Consider the following 24,729-nt stretch of genomic DNA (forward strand, 5'->3'; position numbering starts at 1 on the left):
TCCAGTTGCGCCTTTCATATTCTCATCTGGTAAAGGCTGAGGAAATTACAAGCAGAGTATGAACCTAACATTAGCTGACACAACACTGCATCCTGGTCAACCTCAAGAGTCCTAAAAAATGAGGACGTCTGCCTGATCACTGAAAGGAGGAATTATTTTTATTTTTTAGGATAATTTCAGGTTAAACCTCTTGGCTCAAGAAGAAAAGAAGCTAGTTGTTTTCCATCCAGGAGTGGATTTGCGGTTTGACTTCATCATGGTTTCCTGCCGTGTCTGTTACCTCAGGGGGCTGGTTGCCATTGTGTGTGGGCTGCTGGCCTTGGTCACCTTGGGACTGGCCATCTGGAAGGCTGTGATCAAGATCCAGAGAGGTAATGCTGTCCTAGGATTAACTTTGTGTGATAGAAGGCATTGCGCCTCTGTCCCTGCCACCGACACACCAGTATTTGAAAGTGCCTCATCTAGGCTGAGGCTGCCGACCAGGATGCCATTTATTAAATATAGAAGACGAGAGTCTGTCGGTGGCTGCATATGGTTGTACCGTACATGGATACGAGTGTGTGAATGGGCAGGGTGGGGAATGACATGGCTGAGTTGGCCTCTTTATGTTCTTTTAACTCCTGACAGAATTAATCACAGAGTAATAATTAAAATAATTAACAATACAGGCTTGGGTTTGTTTAGCCAAATCCAAAAAGATAAATTGTAAGGGACACACACACACACACATACAAAAATGTGTGTGTGTACGTGAAATGGAATTTCGTGTCAAGAAGGAGCTTAGGTATGTTTTCACTAGAGTTGTGAATAAAATGAATTTTTTTTTTTTATGGTACTGACATGAAATTGCCACTTTCCAGGTGTAGAAAACGACTCAGAAATCAAGATAATTTTAAAAAATGATTTTTCTGATTATTCAGTAAGTATTTATTAATCACCTGGTGTCTGCCAGAGCTGGCCCTGGGTTAAAGGCGGATGGTGGGGTTGATGGAGTGTAATATGAGGATGTTAAAACAGGCTCTCCCTCAGGAACTCACAGCAGAGACTTTCAAAATAATTCTAATAGTGGTTTCCTTGGGCTATGGAGGTTTTCAATAAAAAAAGAAATTCCAGAGTTGGGTATGCCGAACACTCCCTTTTGTAGAAAAAAGTAAGAAGAAGTTTTAACAAAGCTGAGTAAATAAGGGTAAAGAATGCCGATCTTGAGAGGGCAGCAGGAAAGTCAGTCCGTCCGTCTGTGGAAGACAGAAGGTTGGGAGAGCTAGCAGGAGCAACGCATGCTGCAGAGATCCACTGCTGAGGACAAAAGATGTCAAACATATTGGCTGCTGATGGACAGGTAGCGGCAATGTGTCTGTCTTTTCCCGAAGAAAGTATTTAGAGAATACTGTAGTAGGAGTCCCTGGGTGGTACAGATGGTTAACAAGCTTGGCTGTCAACTGAAAGATTAGAGGTCTGAGTCCACCCCGAGGTGCCTTGGAAGAAAGGCCTGGGGATCTACTTCTGAAAAATCAACCATTGGAAACCCTGTGGAGCACAGTTCTACTGCCAACTGTTTTTGTCTTGTTTCATTTCGTTTTTGGTATTAACAGTATTTAGAGAACAGCATGAGAACACTTTACCAGAACAAAAACAAATACAATTTAAACATGAGAAAGTGTTTTTGTTTGTTCGAGGTTTGTAAAATAGCTTGAGATTTAAAAAAAATTAAGAATTACAGCTCTCACCACGTAAGGCTGCTAAATTTATTATAACCAGTAACCAGCTGCTGTCGAGTTGACTCCTACTCACGGCGATCCCATGTGTGTCAGAGTAGAACTACGCTCCACAGCTTTTCAACGGCTGGTTTTTCAGAAGTAGATCTCCCGGCCTTTCTTTTGAGGTGCCTTTTTCTGTGTGGATTTGAATCACCAGTCTTTCTGTTAGCAACTGAGCGAGCTGTTTCCAAGACCTTATTTAAAGGGTATACTTCTAAGATGTCTTCCCCTCCTTCCTTTCCTTTTTCTTCCTTCCTTCCTGTGATGTCTACTTTTTCTTATTGTGGTGTATTTGTATATAACAAAACATTTGCTATTTTACTTTTTTTAAAGTACAAGTCAGTGACATTAATTACTTTCATCATATGCAACCATCACTGCTATCTTTTTTCAAAATTTTCCATCATCCCTAACAGAAGCTCAGTGTCCCCTAAACAAAGTTTCCTCCTTTCCCCTCCCCTCTGCCCTGGAAACCACTAATAAACTTGGGCCTCTACACATTTGCCAATTCTAGATATTTCACATAAGCGGGATCATACAACATTTGTCCTTTTGTGAGAGACTTGTTTCACTAAGCGTAATGTTTTCAGGCTCATCTGCATTGTAGCCTGTATCAGGAATTCATTTCTCTTTAAAAAAAGCTGGTTAATTATCTGATACCTACTTTTAAAGTGAAGCCTGATGTAACCTAAAGGACAGGGGAACAATAGAGCCATTAAAACAAGGGTCAAAGTACAGAAACAAAATAAGGAAGAGGCAAAAAGTATATGGGGGGATAAAAGGTATATGAAAGTCATAGGCTTGGGGGAATTTCTACAAATAAATACAATGTGTATCCCCCAGCTTCCTGCAGGCTGAGATCCAAAGGGAAGTATACAAAGTAGCAAAGGTCTCTTGTAGGATAGTAGAAGCAGACCAGGTCCTCAGAAAACACAAACTTTCCCCTTGCTCTGAGCATAATTTTCAATTGTTTCTTTATATAGCTCTTTATCCAAGGGAACCCCTCAGCTTTTGAGTAAACCCAGTGGAAAAGAAAGGAGTTATCATTATCATTTAAAGAAAAAGATTGAAAGGCTGGTACTGTTTGCCTTGTGCATTTTATTCTTAAGGGTGAGTTTCAGTTGGTAAATTGTTTCATTCCACTTCATTCCCTTCCATTCACTCCATCCCACTCTACTCTGCCTTTTTCCTTCCCATTCCATTCTGTCCCATTCTATGTAATTGTTGAATGCTCTCACTTTGGTCCCTTTACTTGGGTATAGAGATACATTGTTCTTAAATTTATTTTTTTGAGGAAAGACAGGTATATCTCTGGTAAACTGATAAAAAACAATGAATGCTTTTCTCAGGAAAAAAAACATACAGAAACACATATATGTAAAATTTGGGGTAAATTTACTTTATTGCATTTAGAAATTTATTTTGTCAACTGAAATGGAATATAAAAGCAATCTTTAGAATGAATTATGTCTCTCTCACTTTTATTTTTCATGAAAAAATAATGGCCTCTTCCTGAATAAATAGAAAAGAACTGCTCAGAGTAAATGTCAACGAGCAGTTACTGGTGTTTAGCTGGAGAGTGTGATTATTATCTACGTAAAATTTTCAAAAATTCTTACCACTTTCTAGGTACTATGTTGAAAACATCACATGCCCTAGCTCAGTTAATCCTGACAACTACCCTTGAGGCAGATATTATTATCTCCACGTTACAGATGGGGAAATTGAAGCTTAAAAGTGTTTTCCCTAAAGGGAACACGACGGTAACTCAATCAATTAATTCATCTCTTCTTTTTGAGGCAACAATGGCTGAAAACTGTAATTTACAAAGGTACGCAGTATCCAAGAGACACAAATCATGCTGTGGTTTTCCCAGGCAGTTAAGCTTCGTGGAGAAATGAGATCTACATTATTAATACTGTTTATAAGGGTGGAGATTCACATTCATGCTTCGACTTTAAGTTTTCTCAGAGTCTTCAAACCGTGTCTATAGATTTTTGGCTGTGGACTAACTACCAAGGCTTTTCCACCTTCTAGGACGTTGTGCAAAAGCACTTTCTCTAGCTCTGCAAAGTCGTATTGTTGTCTTTTTTATTATATATAGTTGTTTGTCTCCTCCAGAACAGCAAAAAAGACTGTCTTTTCAGGATATACTCTTCCTGACGACTGCCTTTAATTGAAAGATTTCTAACATTGACCTAGCCCCAAACACATCCGTCAAACCAGCCATGAGTGGGTTCATATCTTTCTAATTATTCTAAAAGCAAGCTTTTCTTCTTATTATTGTTTTTAATAAATCATTGGTTTAAATAGAAGGAGCCCTGGTGGTGCAGTGGTTAAGAGCTTGGCTGCTAACTAAAAGGTTGGCAGTTCGAATCCACTAGCCACCCCTTGGAAACCTTATGGGGCAGTTCTACTCTGTCCTGTACCGTTGCCATGGGTCGGAATTGATTTGACGCCAGAGGGTTTGGTTTCGATATCAAACAAGTGTTTCAAGATGTGGCCTCTAGAATGCCAATTTTTTTTTTTTTTTTTTTTTTTATGTTGTAAAGAAAAACTTTTTATTCTGCTCCTATTTCTTAATAAGGCCTTTTATAAAAAGTCACAGTTCAAGTCTCTGGCTGTGATAAAGTTACAGCATCTCATGGGACTAAGCAAGACTACTCTCAGAATTGCTGGCGGTCTCTGACATTTTTATATGTGGATGATCCAAATGGTAAGAAATAATGGTCTTTTTCATCAAAGTAGCACAATCCGATATATTGCCGAGGACAACACTCCCTCCATCTATGTTCCCAGTAACATGATTTCCTATTCCTTTTTTTTTTTTTTTTTTTTTTGCTTAGCAAAGAATTTATTCAAAACTATTAATGACCATTGTAATTTCCAAAAGAGCCCATGACTTCTCTGATGATGTCATTTTGCCTGGAATACTCTTCACTCACAGCTTCACATGGCTATCTCCTTCTCTGATTATTTAGGTCTTAGGTTAATATCACCTCCCCAAAGAGACATTTCCTATTCACCCAGTCTAAGGTTATCATCCCTTTTGACTCTCACATTTACTTTCTTCATGGCTTTTATCACCTGAAAGTTTCTTACTCATGTGTTTATTGTCTGTTTCTCCACTTCTAGAATAAAAGCTGTAAGAGAACTTATTAACTTGTATTCCCTCCACCCAGAACAGTACTTGTAGTTGCCAATACACAGTTGATGAGTAAAAGAAAGAATCACGTGAAAATCTGAAACAGAATAAGAGTTGCCAAATAGTTGTATCAGAAGTAAAATACTGTCGCTACCAAATTCTTGTAATTTACTTCAAAACACTAGAAGGAATGCAATTCTGAAATTGTTTACCTCAGTTCAGAAAGACACCGTTTTAGTTTTCTTCTGCTGCTCCAAGCCATGAGACACATGAACCGTTTCTAGGACTCTTGGCTTCATTAAGCTCTCTCTAATTGTGTGTGGCCTCTTTTGTTTAGTTATGTAATCAGTAATTTTGTAGTGTGTTTCAAGAAATAGCTTGTACGTTTGAGCATATCCAAGTTTTGCCAAAGCTCTGGGCTTTAAATATTGGGCATTCTTCATAGAAAATTATCCACCTTATCTGATGTATTTTCAAAGTGGACAGACATATGGTTCTCCTTCATCTCTGTTGGCTTCCAACAGCAAGAACCTTGTAACACAAGAAATGACATGACTTTCCAGTCTCATCACACTTGGTGATAAAAATGAAATAAGAACAATTAAGCTTTGTTGTATTTCTTTCCGTTGACATTTTCCAACATAAGCTAGGCCTGGTGGAAACATAAAGGTGCCCAAAGTCAATTATGTTTTCTTTAATTCCTACCAATGGGTAAGTATTTAAATCTCATAACATATTAGCAATGATGATTATATCTTATTCAATCATATTTTATACCTCTCCTGACTCATAGGATTTCATGCTCTCTGCCATCATGGCTGTCTTTCCCTTCCCTTTCCAAATGCTCTAATCTTCATTCCCTACCATAGAACTTGCTTGTGACTCAAAACTAACGACTAATAGATAGTAGGCTGAAATGTTCACAAGCCCCAATGTCAGACCTCATAGAATTGATCATTCTTACACAATAGGAAATATACATTGTGGGGAAAGGTCAAGGGAGTTGGAGACTTTGTTTTTTCTCAGAAAATAATTTGCTCACAGACATTTGCCTTTCATTTTACTCAGTTGCAACACTTCCTCAAAAAGGCAAGCTCTGTAATAAATCAAATTCATGTGACTGTCAGGAGGACAGTTGCATTTTGTGTTTTTTTTTTTTTTTAAAGAAGTGTTTTCTGGATTAAGGATGTTGGATTTTAGGCAGCTGTAGTGTTATTCGGAAACCCTGGTGGTGTAGTGGTTAAGTGCTACGGCTGCTAACCAAGAGGTCAGCAGTTCAAATCTGCCAGGCGCTCCTTGGAAACTCTATGGGGCAGTTCTACTCTGTCCTACAGGGTCGCTATGAGTTGGAATCGACTTGACGGCAGTGGGTTTTTTTTTGTGGTTTTATTCAGTCTTGATCTTGCTGTTGTAAATCTCTCTTCTTCTCCTTTACCCAGCTCTCTGTTTCTTCTTCATATAACCACCCTAAAGAGAAGGCATTATTTTTCTGAGGAATACGTTTTGAAGTGTAATTGGCTGAGGGACATGGATTATTTTTATTTTTTCATTGAACTTTAGATGAAGGTTTACAGAACAAACTAGTTTCTTCATCAAAGAGTACACACATTGTTGTATGACGTTGGTTAACAACCCCATGGCATGTCAACACTTTCCCTTCTCAACCCTAGGTTCCCTATTACCAGCTTTCCTATTCACTCCTGCCTTCCAGTCCCTGCCCCAGGGCTCATGCACCTCTTTAGGTCTCGTTTTGTTCCCTGGGCCTGTTCAATCTTTGACTGAAGGGTGAACCTCAGGAGTGACTTCATTACTGAGCTGAAACGGTGTTCTGAGGCCGTACTGTCAGGGTTCCTCCAGTCTCTGTCAGGCCAGCAAGTCTGGTCTTTCTTTTTGAATTAGAATTTTGTTCTACATTTTTCTCCAGCTCTATCCAGGACCCTCTATTGTGATCCTTGTCAGAGCAGTCAGTGGTGGTATCCAGGCACAATCTAGTTGTACTGGATTCAGTCTGGCGGAGGCCATGGTAGATGTGGTCCATTAGTCCTTTGGACTAATCTTTCCCTTATATCTTTAGTTTTCTTCATTCTTCTTTGCTCCCAAAGGGGTGAGACTAGTGGAGTATCCTAGATGGCCACTCACAGGCTTTTAAGACCCCAGACGTTGCTCACCAAAGTAGAATGTAGAACATTTTCTTTATAAAGTATGTTATGCCAACTGAGCTAGATGCTCCCTCAAGACCATGGTCCCCGCAGCCCTCAGCACAGCAATTTGGTCCCTCAGGGAGTTTGGATGTGTCTGGGTGTAGAGGGGACATGGATTATTTTAACATCAAAATTAGTGAAGTTTAAAGTGCTGATCCAATTTTTAAAATCACTTTTAGAAGTGAAGTGTCTAGAATCTTGGCTTAGTGGGTTTTTCCTGGATTTCCAGGTATGAGATATTTCATACTAAATTCTTAATGTGACCACCATCTGTGGGTCTCTAATGACACATGCGGTTGAAGGTCTGTTATAGAGCATGGCGGTTAAGAGTGTGTACTTTAGAGCAAGTGCTGGAGCCGGACTGCCTGCATGTAATTCCCGGTGCCACCATTTACTAACTACATAAATTACTTAATCTTTCTCTGTGTTAGTTTTTCTATTATGGGAATAATAATAGACCCCACCTCACAGGCTGCTGTGAGAGTTATAGGAGTTAATATGTTTCAAAATTTTAAGATAATGTCTAGCATACTGTAAACACTCCATAAACGTTAGCTAACCACTAACGAGGTCCCCGGGTGGTACAAACTGTTTGCGTTTGGCTGCCTCTTCAGAGGTGCCTCAGGAGAAAGGCCTTCCGTACAGTTACAGCATTGAAAACCCCATGGAGTGCAGTTCAGTTCTACTCGGACATACACGGGGTTTCTGTGAGTTGAGATCGACTCGATGGCAATAGGTTTTGTTTTGTTCTGGTTTTTTAAGGCTGGGTGGTGCAAACGGTTAAGCACTTGACTACTAGCTGAAAGGTTGGCAGTTCAAATCCACCCGGGGGTACCTTGAAAGACAGGCCTGGTGATTCGCTTCTGAAAGGTCACCTTGAGAACCCTGTAGAAGAGTCCTGCTGTGTACACACGGGTTACCGTGAGTGGGAATTGACTCCACAGAAACGGGCCACACGGTGCAGAGAACAGCTCCTCCACTCCCCGAGTTACACCCTGAACTACAGGCACCGTTGACCTGGATTGGACCTCTGGACTGAGCGTCCGGTTATCAGACGGAAGGTCTACAGGAGGTTTAATCATTAAGTTCAATCGACTACCTCAAAAGACAGACAGAAACAGCTCTAAGAACTGCTAGAACTTCCTGCATTTGGTTTTCAATATTTTTGCTACATTCTACCATCGGGGGAAGCCTCTTAAACCATTTAACAGTTGGTTGAAATACTTAACCAAGTAGTAAATAATGAACAACCTTTACCTTAAATCAAGGCTATACTTTATATATTTCATTTGTATATATCTTCCCTTTTTTTTTTTTTTTTACAACAGAACGAACTTTTAAAAACATTTTTCTCTCCTTTAAGACTAAACTGTACTCTCATTCACCTATTTCAAATTCCTGGTCTGGGACATATGACAGATGCCTAGATTTTAAACCCCCAAAGACTCTGAGCCAAACACTAGAAAGATTCTGTAGATGGAATTTCTATGACTAAGAAAAAATGTTTTTATTCCCCCCACTAAATCAAACTAGACTTATTAAAACAGATTATATCTTTTTCTTCTAGTTATTCTACTTTAGAAGAAGAAATTAATATTGTCCATTTGGAATTTTTAATATGATTTTATGCCCCTTTTTCAAGTAGCATGAAGAGTGCCTGTCAAGTATGTTCTACATTTAATTTTCCAAGATGGTCAGTAAAAGTATTAAAAATAGGTCTAATATTTCTAACACTACTTATTACAATTTAAAAGAACATAAGGAAATGTCATTATTATCATACGGGTGTTGTTGTTGTTGTTAGGTGTCATCGAGCCGGTTCTGAATCATAGCTACCCTAGGTACAGCAGAACGAAACACTGCCCGGTCCTGCACCATCCTCGAAATCGTGATTATGCCTGAGGCCATTGTTGCAGCCACTGTGTAAATCCATTTTGTTACGGGTCTTCCTCTTTTTCTCTAAACCTCTACCTTACCAAGCATGATGTCCTTCTCCAGGGACTGATCTTTCCTGATAACATGTCAAAGTATGTGAGATATACTTGCTTCTAAGGAGCATTCTGGTTGTACTTCTTCCAAGACAGATTTGTTCATTCTTTTGGCAGTCTGTGGTATATTCAATATTCTTTGCCAACACCATAATTCAAAGGCATCAGTTCTTTGGTCTTCCCTATTCATTGTCCAGCTTTCACGTGCATATGAGGCAATTGAAAACACCATGGCATGGGTCAGGCACACCTTAGTCTTCAAGGTGACATCTTTGCTTTTTAACACTTTAAAGAAGTCTTTCGCAGCATATTTGCCCAGTGCAATGTGTGGTTTGATTTCTTGACTGCTGCTTTCATGGGCATTGATTGTGGATCCAAGTAAAATGAAATCCTTGACCAAGTCAATGTTTTCTCTGTTTATCATGATGTTGCTTATTGGTCCAGTTGTGAGGATTTTTGTTTTCTTTATGTTGAGGTGTAATCCATACCAAAAGCTGTGGACTTTGATCTTCATCAGTTCACACTTCAAGTTCTCTTCACTTTTAGCAAGTAAGGTTGTGTCATCTGTATAATGTAGTCTGTTATTGAGTCTTCCTCCAACCCTGATGCCCCATTGTTCTTCATATAGTACAGCTTCTCAGATTATTTGCTCAGCATACAGATTGAATAAATATGGCGGAAGGATACAACCCTGACGCACATCTTTCCTGACTATAAACCACTCAGTATTTCCTTGTTCTGTTTGAAGGACTGCCTCTTGATTTATGTACAGGTACTTCAGGAGCACAATTAAGTGTTCTGGAATTCCCATTCTTCACAATGCTATCCATAATTTGTTATGATCCACACAGTCAAATGTCTTTGCATAGTCAATCAAACACAGGTAAATATCCTTCTGGTATTCTCTGCTTTCAGCTAGGATCCATCTGACATCAGCAATGATATCCCTGGTTCCACGTCCTCTTCTGAATCCGACCTGAATTTCTGGCAGTTCCCTGTGGATGTACTGCTGCAACCACGTTTGAATGATCTTCAGCAAAATTTTACTTGTGTGCGGTATTAATGATATTGTTTGATAATTTCCACATATTGCTATGAAATATATTCCAGTGTATGATTCCTTTTAGAAAACAAAGTGGATATCCAAGCTCCTTGTGGTAAAGGCAGGCACTGTGATGAGGGGTTAGAAGCACTTAACTAGTAGCCATTAGATCTGAGTTCTAGTGCCTACTTAATTACCATTAATTACTCATCTAGAACGAACCATTTAACCTTAATACAGAAAGAGTGGATTGGGCTAACGAATTATGGACTCACTTTTATGAGTCCATAATTTTAAAACTGGTTATGTGATATTAACAAGCCGCTTAACTGTTCTGGGTCTGACTTTCTTTACTTGAAATACGGAATCTCAAAGATATTATTTTTGACATTTTGTGGGTGATTTAGGTATTTCAGTGGGTGATGTCTTGAACAGGAGAAGTAGATATTAAAAACGTGGTTAGAGCAGTGGACAAATCAGCTCGGACGGGATATCCTCAACCAAAATGCAAAGGAGAGGAAACCAGTCACCAAACATTTGCTGGGGACCTTCTATGCATCTGGCTTTGTGCTAGGACCTGGAGATGGCCCTTTTGTGGTTAAGGAGTATTCTAACTCCTTGTAGAGAAAGCTATGGCCCTTTCTCTACAAGGAGTTAGAATACTCCTTAACCACAAAAGATGGCTCCTGACTTCCAGCAACAAGGCAGACTGAACAGACTTGCCAGATTTCCTCCCTGCTTACATACGTATAGAAGTTATGAATATGACAACAATTCAAACACATAAGCAGGTTTTCTTTCTTGAAGAGAAATCTCTTCAAGAGACAAAGAAAAATAAAGAAAAAATCTCTACCATAACGGCACTGGCATAAGCCCTAGAGGCTGGTGGTTGTGGCTTCAATGCACCCATGGGGGCAGAAAGCATGGCCTCCATCCTGTCTAAAGTGAGAAAGCTGGACCTGAGCTACTGGCATAACACCTGAAGCCTTAAGACATTGTTTCTGACTCATGGCAACTGTATGTACAACAAAATGAATCACTGCCCAGTCCTGTTCCATCCTCATAATCATTGTTATGTTTGAGCTCATTGTTACAGCCATTGTGTCAATCCATCTCACTGAGGGTCTTCCTCTTTTGCGTTGACGCTCTACCAAGTATGATGTCCTTCTCCAGGAACTGGTCCCTCATGAAAACATATCGAAAGTATGTGAGACGAGGTCTCGTCATCCTCATTTCCAAGGAGCACTCTGGCTGTATTTCTTCCAAGACAGTCTTGTTCATCCTTCTGGCGTCTTCCTTGTAGGCATATGGATATTATCCTATCACTGACAGTGTTGTAATTCAGGATAGATCTTGAAATGTTCTTTTTAATGATGAATGCAATGCCATTCCTTTTCAATTTGTCATTCCCAGCATAGTATACCATACGATTGTCTGATTCAAAATGGCCAATACCAGTCCATTTCAGCTCACTGATTGCTAGGATATTGATTTTTATGTGTTCCATTTCACTTTCGACAACTTCCAATTTTCCTAGATTCATACTTCATACATTCCACATTCCTGTTATTAATGGATATTTGCAGCTGTTTCTTCTCATTTTGAGTCATGCCTCATCAGCAAATGAAGGTCTCTAAAGCTTGACTCTATCCATATCATTAAGTTTGACTTTATTTTGAGAAGGCAACTTTTCCCCAGTGTATTTTGAGAGCCTTCCAACATGAAGGGCTCATTTTTTGGCACTATATCAGACAGCATTCTGCTGCTATTCATAAGGTTTTCGCTGGCCAATTTTTTCAGAAGTAGACTGCCAAGTCCTTCTTTCTAGTCTGTTTTAGTCTGGAAGCTTGGCTGAAACCTGTCCGCCACAGCAACACGCAAGCCCCCACAGTACAACAAACTGGCACATGTGTGGGGGCCCAGATATTAGAAACCATTTATCTACTTTTTGTCTCTTTGGATTTGCCTATTCTGGAGATTTCATATAAATGGAATCATACCATTTGTGGCCTTTGTGTCTGACTTCTTTCACTTAGTATAATGCCTTCCACATTCATCCATGCTGTAGCATATATCAGTGCTGCTTCTTTAAAAAAAAAAAAATTTCTTCTTTATGGCTGAATAATATTCCATTGCATGGATATACCACCTTTTGTTTATCTGTTATCACTTTGTGGACATACGTGTTATTTTTATATTTTTGTTATTATGAATAATGCTGTTATGAACATTCATATACGAGTTTTGGGGTGAATACACGCTTTCAATTCTTTTGGGTATGTACCTAGGAGTGGAAATTCTGGGTTATATGGTAACTCTATGTTTAGCTTCTTAAGGAATCCCCAAAATCCTTTTTACAGGGGCAGCACCATTTTATATTCCATCAGCTCAGCCACATCCTCTCCAGCACTTGTTATTTTCTGTTTGTTGATTATAGCCATTCTAGTGGGTGTGAAGTGGTGTCTCGTTGTGATTTTAATTTGTATTTGCCTAATGAACATTTTCTCATGTGCTTATTGGCCATTTATATATCTTTTTTGGAGAAATGTCTATTCAAACCCCCTGCCCACTTTTCAGTTGGTTTTTTTTTTTCTTTTTTTATTGTTGAGTTGTAAGAGTTTATTTACTCAAGGTATTAAACCCTTATCAGATATATGATTTTCAAATATTTTGTCCCACATTATTTTTTCACATTATTTGTCATGTTCTTTGACAAAGAAAAATTCTAATTTTGCTGAAGTTCAATTTATCTTTTTCTTCTGTGCTTATGCATCATGTTATTTGCAAATAGTTATTTTTACTTCTTCTTTTCAAATATGTATATACTTTATTTCTTTCCCTTGCCTAATTTCCCTGGCTGGAACCTCAGGTACAATGTTGAACAAAAGTTTTGAGAGTTCACATCCATGTCTTCTTCCTGATCTTAGAAAGAAAGGTTTCAGTCCTTTTATCATTAAGTATGATGTTAGCTGTGGGCTTTTCATAGACGGCCTTCATCAGGTTATGGAAGTTCCCTTTTAATCCTAGTTTATTGTTCGTTTTATTTTGGATTTGGTCCAATGTTTTTTCTGCATCTTCTGAGATGATCATGTGATTCTGGCCATTTATTCTATTAATATTCTTTATTATAGTGATTGATTTTCATACACTGAACCAAATTCACATTCCTGGGATAAACCCCACTAGGACATGGTGTATAATACTTTTTTTTTTTTTTAATTTTTATTGTGCTTTAAGTGAAAGATTACAAATCAAGTCAGTCTCGCACACAAAATCTTATATACACCTTGTTACATACTCCTAGTTGCTCTCCCCCTAATGAGACAGCACACTCCTTCTCGCCACCCTGTATTTCCGTGTCCATTCAGCCAGCTTCTGTCCCCCTCTGGTTTCTCATCGCCCCTCCAGACAGGAGCTGCCTACATAGTCTCATGTGTCTACTTGATCCAAGAAGCTCACTCCTTACCAGTATCATTTTGTATTTTATACTCCAGTCCAAGCCCTGTCTGAAGAGTTGGCTTTGGGAATGATTCCTGTCTTGGGCTAATGGAACTTCTGGGGACCATGACCTCTGGGGTTCTTATTGTCTCAGTTACACCATTAAGTCTGGTCTTTTTACAAGAATTTGAGGTCTGCATCCAACTGCTCTCCCACTCGCTCGCGGGTTCTCTGTTGTGTTCCCTGTCAGGGCAGTCATCGGTTGTAGCCAGGCACCATCTAGTTCTTCTGGTCTCAGGCTGATGTAGTCTCTGGTTTATGTGGCCCTTTCTGTCCTTTGGGCTCATAATTACCTTGTGTCTTTGATGTTCTTCACTGTCCTTTGCTCCAGGCAGGTTGTGCCCAATTGATGCATCTTAGATGGCCGCTTGCTAGCATTTAAGACCCCAGACACCACTCTCCAAAGTGGGATGCAGAATGTTTTCTTAATAGATTTTATTATGCCACTTGATCTACAAGTCCCCTGAAAACATGGTCCCCAAAGCCCCACCCCTGCCACGCTGGCCTTTGAAGTATTTGGTTTATTCAGGAAACTGCTTTGGGTTCAGGCCAGTCATGCTGATCTCCATTATATTGTGTGTTGTCTTTTCCTTCACCCCAAATAGTTCTTGTCTACCATCTAATCAGTGAATACCCCTCTCTTTCCCTCCTGCCCGACTCTCCTAACCAACAAAGAATATTTATTTGCTGTTTAAACTATTTCTTGAGTTCTTATAATATTGGTCTCATACAATATTTGCCTTTTGGCCACTGACTAATTTCACTCAGCATAATGCCTTCCAGATTCCTCCATGTTATGAAATGTTTCACGGATTCATCATTGTTCTTTATGGATGTGTAGTATTCCATTGTGTGAATTTACCATAATTTATTTATCCATTCATCCATCGATGGGCACCTTGGTTGCTTCCATCTTTTTGCTGTTGTAAACAGTGCTGCAATGAACATGGGTGTACATATATCTGTTGTGGAAAGGCTCTTAGTTCTCTAGGATATATTCCAAGGGGTGGGATTACTGGATCATATTAAAAAAAATTTTTTTTTATTTTTATGGTAATTCTATTTCTAGCTTTTAAGGAAGCACCAAATCTATTTCCAAAGTAGTTGTACCATTTTACATTCATACCAGGAGCATATAAGTGTTCCAGTCTCTCCACAACCTCTCTGCTGAGATGTTTCAACAAATGGAAGCAACACTGGAAGTGCTCACTCATGTTTGCCAAGAAATTTGGAAGACAGCTATCTGGCTGCCAGACTGGAAGAGATCCATATTTATGCCTGTTCCCAAGAAAGGTGATCCAACTGAGTGTGGAAATTATTGAACAATATCATTAATATCACATGCCAGCAAAATTTTGAGAAAATCATTCAAAAGTGGCTGCAGCAGTATATCAACAGGGAACTGCCGGAAATTCAAGCCGGATTTAGAAGAGGACTTGGAGAGAGGGATATCATTGCTGATGTGAGATGGATCCTGGCCAAAAGCAGAGAATACCAGAAAGGTGTTTATCTGCGTTTTATTGACTATGCAAAGGCAATCAAATGTGTGGATTATAACAAATTATGGATAACATTGTGAAGAATGGGAATTCTGGAACACGTAATTGTGCTCATGAGGAATCTGTACATGGATCAAGAGGCAGACATTCAAACATTTCTCCAACATTTCTTATTTTGTGTTTTTTGGATTAATGCCAGCCTTGTTGGCGTGCAATGGAATCTCATTAAATAGTTTCGATTTGCATTTCTCTAATGGCTAACGATCGTGAGCATTTCCTCGTGTATCTGTTAGCTATCTGAAAGTCTTCTTTGGTGAAGTGTCTGTTCATATCTTTAATGATTTTTTACTTGGGTTATTTGTCTTTTTTGTTGTTGAGTTTTTGCAGTATCATGTAGATTTTAGAGATCAGACTTTGATCAGAAATGTCAGAGCTAAAAACTTTTTCCCAATCTGTATATAATCTTTTTACTCTTTTGGTGAAGTCTTTGGATGAGCATAGGTATTTGATTTTTAGGAGGTCCCAGTTATCTAGTTTCTCTTCTAATGTTGTACACTGTTAATAACGTTTTTTATACTGTTTATGCCATATATCAGGGCTCCTAGCATTGACTGTATTTTTTCTTCCATGATTTTTATCGTTTTAGATTTTACATTTAGGTCTTCGATCCATTTTGAGTTAGTTTTTGTGCATGGTGTAAGGTATGGGTCTTGTTTCATTTTTTTGCAGATGGATATCCAGTTATGTCAGCACCATTTGTTAAAGAGACTGTCTTTTCCCCATTTAACTGGCTTTGGGCCTTTGTCAAATATCAGCTGCTCATACGTGGATGGATTTATGTCTGGATTCTCAATTCTGTTCCTTTGGTCTATGTATCTGTTGTACTAGTACCAGGTGTTTTGACTACTGTGGTGGTATAATAGGTTCTAAAACCAGGTGGCGTAAGGCCTCCCATTTTGTTCTTCTTTTTCAGTAATGCTTTACTTATCTGGGGTCTCTTTCCCTTCCGTATGAAGTTGGTGATTTGTTTCCCCATCTCATGAAAAAATGTCATTGGAATTTGGATCAGAATTACATTGTATCTCTAGATTGCTTTGGGTAGAATAGACATTTTTACAATGTTAAGTCTTCCTATCCAAGAGCAAGTTATGTTTTTCCACTTATGTAGGTCTCTTTTGGTTTCTTGCTGTAGTGTCTTATAATTTTCTTTGTATAGGTCTTTTATGTCTCTGGTTAGATTTATTTGAAAGTATTTTATCTTCTTGGGTGGTACTGTAAACAGTATTGATTTGGTGATTTCCTCTTCAACGTTCTCTTTGTTGATGTAGAGGAATCCAACTGATTTTTGTAATAGTGATGTTAACTCTTCCCTGAAAGTTTGGTAGAACTCTCCAGTGAAGCCGTCCAGGCCAGGGCTTTTTTTTTGTTGGGAGTTTTCAAATTACCTTTTCGATCTCTTCTTTTGTTATGAGTTTATTTAGTTGTTCAACCTGTGTTTGTATTAGTTTAGGTAGGTAGTATGTTTCTAGAAATTCATCCATTTCTTCTAGATTTTCAAATGTGTTAGAGTACAATTTTTCATAGTAGTCTGATTCTTTTAGTTTCAGTTGGGTCTGTTGTGGTATTGAACATCTCATTTCTTATTCGGGTTATTTGCTTCCTCTCCCGTTTTTCTTTTGTCAGTTTGGCCAATGGTTTATCAATTTTTTCAAAGAACCAGCTTTTGGACTTGACTCTTTCAATTGTTTTTCTGTTCTCTGTTTCATTTAATTCTACTCTAATTTTTATTATTTGCTTTCTTCTGGTGCCTGAGGGTTTCTTTTATTGAACTGTTTCTATTTGTTCAAGTTGTAGGAATAATTCTTTGATTTTGGCCCTTTCTTCTTTTTGTATGTGTGCATTTATGGATATAAATTGACCTCTGAGCACTGCTTTTGCTGTGTCCCAAAGGTTCTGATAGGAAGTGTTTTCATTCTCGTTGGATTCTATGAATTTCTTTATTCCATCCTTAATGTCTTCTATAACCTAGTCATTTTTGAGCAGGGTATTGTTCAGTTTTCAAGTATTTGATTTCTTTTCCTTGCTTTTTCTGTTACTGATTTCTTCTTTTTTGGCCTTATGTTCAGAGAAGATGCTTTGTAATATTTTGATGTTTTGGATTCTGTTAAGGCTTGCTTTATGACCTAATATGTGGTCCGTTCTCAAGAATGCTCAGTGTGTGCAGATAAAGGAAGTACACTTGGCCGCTGTTGGGTGGAGAGTTCTGTATATGTCTGAGGGCAAGTTGGCTGATGTTCCATGTCTTTATTGAGCTTCTTTATGGATATCCTGTCCTTCACCAAAAGTGGTGTGTTGAAGTCTCCTGCTATAATTGTGGAGTTAACTATCTCACTTTTCAATGCTGTTAGAGTTTGTTTTAGGTATCTTGCTGCCCTGTCATTGGGAGCATAAATATTTAATATGGTTATATCCTCCTGGTATATTATCCCTTTAATCATTATATAGTGTCCTTCCTTATTCTTTGTGGTGGGTCTAAATTTAAAGTCTATTTTGTCAGAAATTAATATTACCACTCCTGCTCTTTTTTGATTGTTGTTTGCTTGATATATATTTTTTTCCATCCTTTGAGCTTTAGTTTGTTTGTGTCTGTAAGTCTAAAGGGTATCTCTTGTAGGAGGCATACAGACAAATCATGTTTTTTTTTTTTTTTTTTTAAATCCATTCTGCCACCCTGTCTCTTCATTGGTCCATTTAGCCTATTTACAATCAGCATAATTACGGATAAGTATGAGTTTAGTGCTGTCGTTTTGATGTCTTTTTTGTGTGTATGTTGTTGACAGTTTCTTTTTCCCACTTAATTTTTTGTGCTGAGTAGTTTATCTTTATATATTTCTTTTCCTCTTATTCATTGTGTTGATTTTGTTTTTTGGTGAGTCTTTATTTTTCTTTTATTTTATCTTGATGAGTAGGATTGTTAGACTCCTTTGTGGTTAACTTAATATTTACCCCTATTTTTATAAGTTTAAACCCAACTTTTATTTCTTTATATTGCCTTGACTTCCTGTCCATATGAAAGATCTGTGGCTACATTGTTTAGTCCCCCTTTATTGTTTTAATGTTGTCTTCATTTACAGAATTACATCTCTGTTTCTCTGTTTGAGCATTTTTTAATCTTAATTTATTTTTGTGATTTCCCTATCTGGGTTGGCATCTGGTTGCTCTGTCCTGTGTTCTAGTCTTGGGTTGATATCTGGTATTATTGATTTTCTAACCAGACTACTCCCTTTAGTATTTCTTCTAGTTTTGGTTTCATTTTTACAAATTCCCTAAACTTATGTTTATCTGGAAATGTCCTAATTTCACCTGCATATTTGACAGACAGTTTTGCTGGACATACGATTCTTGGCTGGCATTTTTTTTCCTTCAATGCTTTCTATAAGTCATCCTATTGCCTTCTTGCCTGCATGGTTTATGCCGAGTAGTCTGAGCTTATTCTTATCGCCTCTCCTTTGTAGGTGACTTTTTGTTTATCCCTAGCTGCTCTTAAAATTCTCTCTATAACTTTGGTTTTGACAAGTTTGATTATAATATGTCTTGGTGACTTTATTTTGAGATCTACCTTATGTGGAGTTCTATGAGCGTCTTGGATAGATATATTCTTATTTTTCACGATATCAGGGAAGTTTTCTGGCAAAAAATCATCAACAATTCTCTCTGTATTTTCTGTTATCCCTCCCTATTCTGGTACTCCAATCACTCATAGGTTATTTCTCTTGATAGAGTCCCACATGATTCCTAAGGTTTCTTCAAATATATTGGTGCCAAGTGTTTTAATTTCAGTCTTACTAATTCTGCCTTCCACTTCCTCAGTTCTGCTCCTCTGGCTTTCTATTGAGTTGTCTAATTCTGTAATTTTATTGTTAATATTCTGAATTCCTGACTGCTGTCTCTCTATGGATTCTTGTGGCCTTTTAAATTTTTCATTATGTTGTTGAATAACCTCTTTAATTTCTTCAACTGCTTTATCTATGTGTTCCTTGGTTTGGTCTGTGTATTGCCTGGTCTCCTTCCTGATCTTGTTCCAGATGTCTTGAAGAGTTGTGTATATTAATCTTTTGTATTCTGCAACTGGTAATTCCAGGAAGACACCTTCATCCAGAAGATTCCTTGATTCTTTGTTTTGAGAGCTTGTTGAAGCAATATGGTCTGCTTTTTATGCGATTTTATATTGAGTGTTGTCTCCGAGCCATCTGTAAGTTATTGTATTAGTTTACTTTATGTTTGCTTACTGTATCCTAGCTTCTTGCTTTGTTTTGTTTTGATATGCCCAAATAGGCTGCTTGAGTGAGGTAGCTTGATTATTTTCACCTTTGAAGCTCTAACATCCTGTCACCAGATGGCTAGAGCTGTTACCAGGTATATGAGCCTAAAAGTCCATTCACTTTTCTTGTATGGATTCAGCCCAGGTGTCCAGGTAGTTGGTCATCAAGTGTGTGTTACAGGCTCTGTCCTACAGTCTTAGAGGGGCAGGGGTGATTGGTGTAGGCACAGGTATCTGGTTGCAGCAGGGGGTCACATTCTGAACAAGGCAGGGAGCTGACAAGTGTCCCCTGAGTGTCTGTGAGGAAGGCGTGTCCCTGTTTCATAGGGTGCACAGGTGGATGTCTTCTGCAGCCAGACCATGGGCACCCAATGTTTTTGGTTGTTAGGACTGGGAGGTAGCACTTATCCTTGGACGCCAGTCACAGGTGGCTAGGTGATGTGGGTGGAACCACTAGTCCTTAGGCCCCTGATATGGGTAGGTGAGGACCCTGTTTAACAGGCAAAGTGGTGTCAAAAATAAAAAACCCACCTCTCCATTGCATAGCTGAAACAGTTGCAACCTGCCAACAAGGGCCTATTCTCCTGAAACGGGCCCACACAGGTCTATGCAGGGGTGAAAGGTATTCAAAGTCTATGGGCCGTCTGTGCCTGGACAGAAGCTGCTTCTGTCCTGAGCTTCCCAGCTTCATGCAGCTGGCAGATTATCTTTTCCCCTAGTTGTTAATTTATTCCTTCTCCAAGGCTGGGAGAATGGCTCAAAATGCACAGCAGAATCTATCTCAGGCCCAGGGAAATTGACAGCTTCTGAAGCCCGCTTGGGGGCTGAGGCATGGTAAAATAAACAAAAATGCTTAGCTTTTGCCGAGAGTGCTGTTCTTCTCTGGTTCAGGACATGTGAGTAGGCTGTGTGGCTTGCTGACTCTCCCTGAGGTAACTATGTCCAGAATGCTACTGCCAGCCCTGCCGCGGTCACTCCAGGGGATCGTGCCTGAGGGTTCCCACTGAGTCAGGTCTGACAACTCCTTGCCACTTCTGAACCACCTCTCACTCCCCTGCCATTCATTCCATTTTCTAGCTTTGCCTTTGATATCCAGGGCTCCTAGCTTGTCATATATAGAATCGTTTCACTTGTTTTTTTTGGGCCTTTGTTGTAAGAAGGATCACTGGAAGCATCTGACTACTCCGCCATCTTGGCCCTGTCTCCCTTCCACATTTCATCACAATACTTTGCCTTCTTGAGCCACCCTTCGAAATCTTCTGTTCAGCTTTTTTCTTCATCATTTCTTCTGTTTGCTTTAGCTACTTAAATTTCAAGAACAAGTTTCAGAGTCTCTTCTGACATTCACTTTGGTCTTTTCTTTTTTTCCTGTTTTCTTAATGAAATTTTGCTTTCTGCATGTATGCAATGTGATGGATCACATTTTGTGTGGACTTTCTTGCCAAGGTCTTGTAACTCCTACCCACATGATTGGGAAGGACTGTGTGATAGAGTAATTGTGGTCCACCAATGGGATTGGTCAGTTTTGCCATCCCTCTGGGTTTGAGATGAACCACCCAAGAGGTGGAAGGAGGAGATACCATCACCACCAAGGAAGACCATCCAGGAGCCAGCACATCCTTTGGACCTGGGATTCCTGCACTGAGAAGCTTCTGAAAGAAGGAGACTGAGAGAGAGTAAGCTGCAACCCTGAATACAGTTAGAAGTGGTGGTAGCAGAGACCTGGCAGCAGAAGACAGGGTGGTGGAAGACAGTGTGGTGGGCTTCCAAGCCCATGGGGAGAGAAAGCTCACTGCCGGGGAGAGACGTTCCTGCCAGCATGGCCGGGAAAAGGCTGTCCTGATAGAAGAACTGTATCCTGAGTGTTCCTGAGCCTAAATTGTAACCCTAATAAACCCCATAATGGTGAGTATTGTCTGTGAGTTCAGTGTGGCTGTTGCAATGAATTATCAAACCCAGCAGATAAGTAGAGAGTGCTGTGGGAAGGGTGGTTGGTGTCAGAATTGGTAAAGATGTTGGAGGAAGGACGCATGTCTGACCTCCGCCTCACAGAAATCAGCCTTGGGTTGTTGTTCTTGATTCTCCCTCTCCCTTGTGAAGTTAGAGGAGGTCAGGTACCACCCACAAGCCATTTTTACAATGTATGATGTCCTTGATATCACCCCATAACCCATCTGGTTTCGGTCATTAGTGTTCAATGAATCAAATCTATTCTTGAGATGATCTCTAAATTCAGATGGGATATACTCCAGGTTGTACTTTGTCTCTTGTGAACTTGTTTTAATTTTCTTCAGCTTTGAGTTGAACTTGCATATGAGCAACTGGTCTGTTCTGCAGTAGGCCCCTGGCTGATTCTATTGAATATGTGTATTCCATTCAGCAAGGTCCAAGTGTATAGGCACCATTTACGTTGTTGAAAAAAGGTATTTGTGAGGAATAAGTCATCGGTCTTGCAAAATTCTATCATGAGATCTCTGGCGTCATTTTCATCACCAAGACCATATTTTCCAACTACTGATCCTTCTTCTTTTATGCCTACTTTCACATTTCATTCATATAAGTATAACATGCTTATACTTATTATATATTCCTTTGTAGCTTCAGTCACTTCCCCTCTGCCTGAAGTATTCTCCTAAGAAACATTACTGATTATGCCAGTCCCCTGTTTTAAGACTTCTGTAGGGTAACACAGGATTAAATCTTAGCTTGGTCAGAAAAGCTCCTCATAATGCAGTCCATGTCTTGCTGTTACGCCACAGGGAATCAATGCTCCTGATATGTTAAATTTTTCACTGTTACTTGGACACATCAATACTTTACTTTTTTTTTTTTTTTTAATATTGCACTTTGTATCCTGCAATTTGGGTCACCAATTTTTACCTAGCTTTTCTAGATTTAATATTAAAACCTAATTCAAATAGCACACCTTCTGGAAAGTCTTCTCTGGCTATGTTAGCCCTGTCCACAACATCTCTCCTTTGAAATCTTATAGCACTTACAAGTCTCTATGTTGATTTGGTTTGTCTATCTATTAATCTATCGTCATTTATCTGTTTAATCTGTATAATCTCCTGTTTCACTAAAGTGATTCTAATCTTCTTGGTCAAGGTTTTGGGTCTCTCAAATACACTTAAAAAAAAAATACATAACATCTAACAAGCATTCCATACCCTGTACATATTTTCAGTGCATATTTTTGTTGATGATGGTATTGCAGAGGTTATTTTTCAACAATGGTATTCAAAGGAATGGTTTTACATACAGAGACTAAATGGCTACAACCCTGAATGGAGAAACTATAACCAGCTATTTCATAAAGTATTTTGTTATTTATTGCTGCTTTAGGAACATTTTCTCCCCCATCAACCATCCCAACAGAGTTCTGCAGGCACGGTGGAACCTGGGAAAATGGCAGATGTATTTGTACAGAAGAATGGAAAGGTCTGAGATGTACAATCAGTAAGTCACTTGGAATAATACCAGAGTGTGAGGTTTGGGTGACTCTTGTGTTAATAATGTCAGAAGTAAAGTTTCTGGAAGCCTCCGTAAACAATTACAGGAACAATAGCCATAATGGTAATAACTTAAAAATATGTCGATCAGTTCCATAAATACATTTTATTGATTTTTATTGAATTACTGAGTTGCCTTCCTGGGCTATAAACCTGGACATTCAATACACCAAGTCTGTCTCCAAATACCAAGCTTCTCTGTAAACCCACAGTTGCATTTTTTTTTTTTCTGGCTGCAGTGCCTACATGAGATGAATCCGATAGGTCCTTTCAGTTAGTGATATGACATGTTATCCCAATTCAAACATCAAAATTTTAACATATTTAACTTTTCTGAAATCAAGATCTAGCTTCTTATCAAAGTGTATATACTTACATAAGTTTTTGTCTTTATTTGTGTTTTTTCCCTTTTTCCTTGAAAAAACAAAAAAGCCAATGCCATCATTGTGACACCATGGGGTTTCCAAGGCTGTAAAGCTCTGTGGAAGCAGACTGCCACATCTTTCTACCATGGAGCCACTGAGGGTTTCTAACCGCTGACCTTTCGGTTAGCAGTTAATTGCTTTAACTACTGCGCTACCAGGGCTCCTTTTTCCTTGAAAAGTTGTTACTAACTCTGTGGTTTGACTTTAATCAATGGTGTCTTAGAATCAAAATTCAAAGCCACTTATTGATCTGAAGTGTGCTTCCCAACACTGAAGCCCCACTCCTTTCATTTCAGGCGCTCCTAGTAGTGGGCACATCACAGGCACCCAATGACTTCAGTTTTTTCTTTGAACCACATTCTCATGATGCCCCTTGCCACTCCAAGATCTTTAATTCTCAAGATCCCAAATAATCCTTGGATGATGAGCTAGTGCTCAGGTCCCACCTCTATCCAGTTATATATTATGCTTTTTTTTTTTTTTCCTTTCTAACCTGTTGTCTAACCTACTAAAAAAAAAAAATCTCTAATCTCAGTTATCTTAACTAGATAGGAAAGTATGAAAGTCCTGGCAGTCCACTGGGTTACATAGACCTTCTATCACTTTTTAAATTACACTAGGTAGATTCTGAACTTTTAACTTTGATCTGGTTTCAAATTTGAAAAGGAAAAGTACACTTAAAATGAATTTTTTTTTTCCTTTCCATTACAGTTAATTTCTGTGAAGAAAGCGAGTATGAGAATTTAACTTTTCCAAAAATTCCAGCAGGAAAATATGGATCTTCTACACAAACATGTGAAATGGGCACTCTGAATGGTATGGGTTTTACAAACACCTCTGTTTAGGCATGAGAATCTATGCTGGGTTAGACCTATGATTCCTCCAACTAGTATCAGGTCCCAAGTATCAAGGAAGCTTTTGTGGAAGAGCTTGACTACTTTTCACGATGCCAGTGTTCAAAATTTAGGGCAGTACCTCACATAATCTTACTTTTCTTCAGAGCTTTAAAATGGATTAGTCACTTATAAATTCCTCTAAATCCTTCTTGGATTGGCTTGATTTTGAGCTTATTCTATCTCTTGCTCTTTGAGTTGTATAACTTGTCCAAGTTTTTTAGTTAGTCTAGATAATAAACTCACATTATATCCACCCTCAGGCTTCATCTTCCCACCTAGGGATGGACAGATAAGTCTGCCCACACAGGGTAGTTCTTCATCTCCTTGGTCATTTTAGATGTCGATTTTGGAAGCATCTTCATACTTTTCTTGACAAAAGAAAATGTCATGTCTTCAGCATAACAATTTAGACGTTACATAAAGGTATTCCAAGAATACAGTAGCA

At 38.8% G+C, this 24,729-nt stretch overlaps 1 protein-coding gene across 1 annotated transcript in view; it reads left to right on the top strand.

Annotated features, from left to right (window-relative positions):
- Positions 1–256: 256 nt before the first annotated feature.
- ADGRG7 (adhesion G protein-coupled receptor G7) overlaps positions 257–24,729 on the top strand; it is an 88,492-nt gene continuing 64,019 nt past the window's right edge. The window contains exons 1-3 of the mRNA XM_049857879.1: positions 257–371; positions 22,797–22,910; positions 24,100–24,204. Of these exons, the coding sequence (XP_049713836.1) occupies positions 257–371; positions 22,797–22,910; positions 24,100–24,204 (334 nt within the window). The remainder of the gene's footprint in view (positions 372–22,796; positions 22,911–24,099; positions 24,205–24,729) is intronic.

This window comes from Elephas maximus, chromosome 18 (assembly GCF_024166365.1).
Source record: "Elephas maximus indicus isolate mEleMax1 chromosome 18, mEleMax1 primary haplotype, whole genome shotgun sequence".
NCBI classification, from domain to species: Eukaryota; Metazoa; Chordata; class Mammalia; order Proboscidea; family Elephantidae; genus Elephas; species Elephas maximus.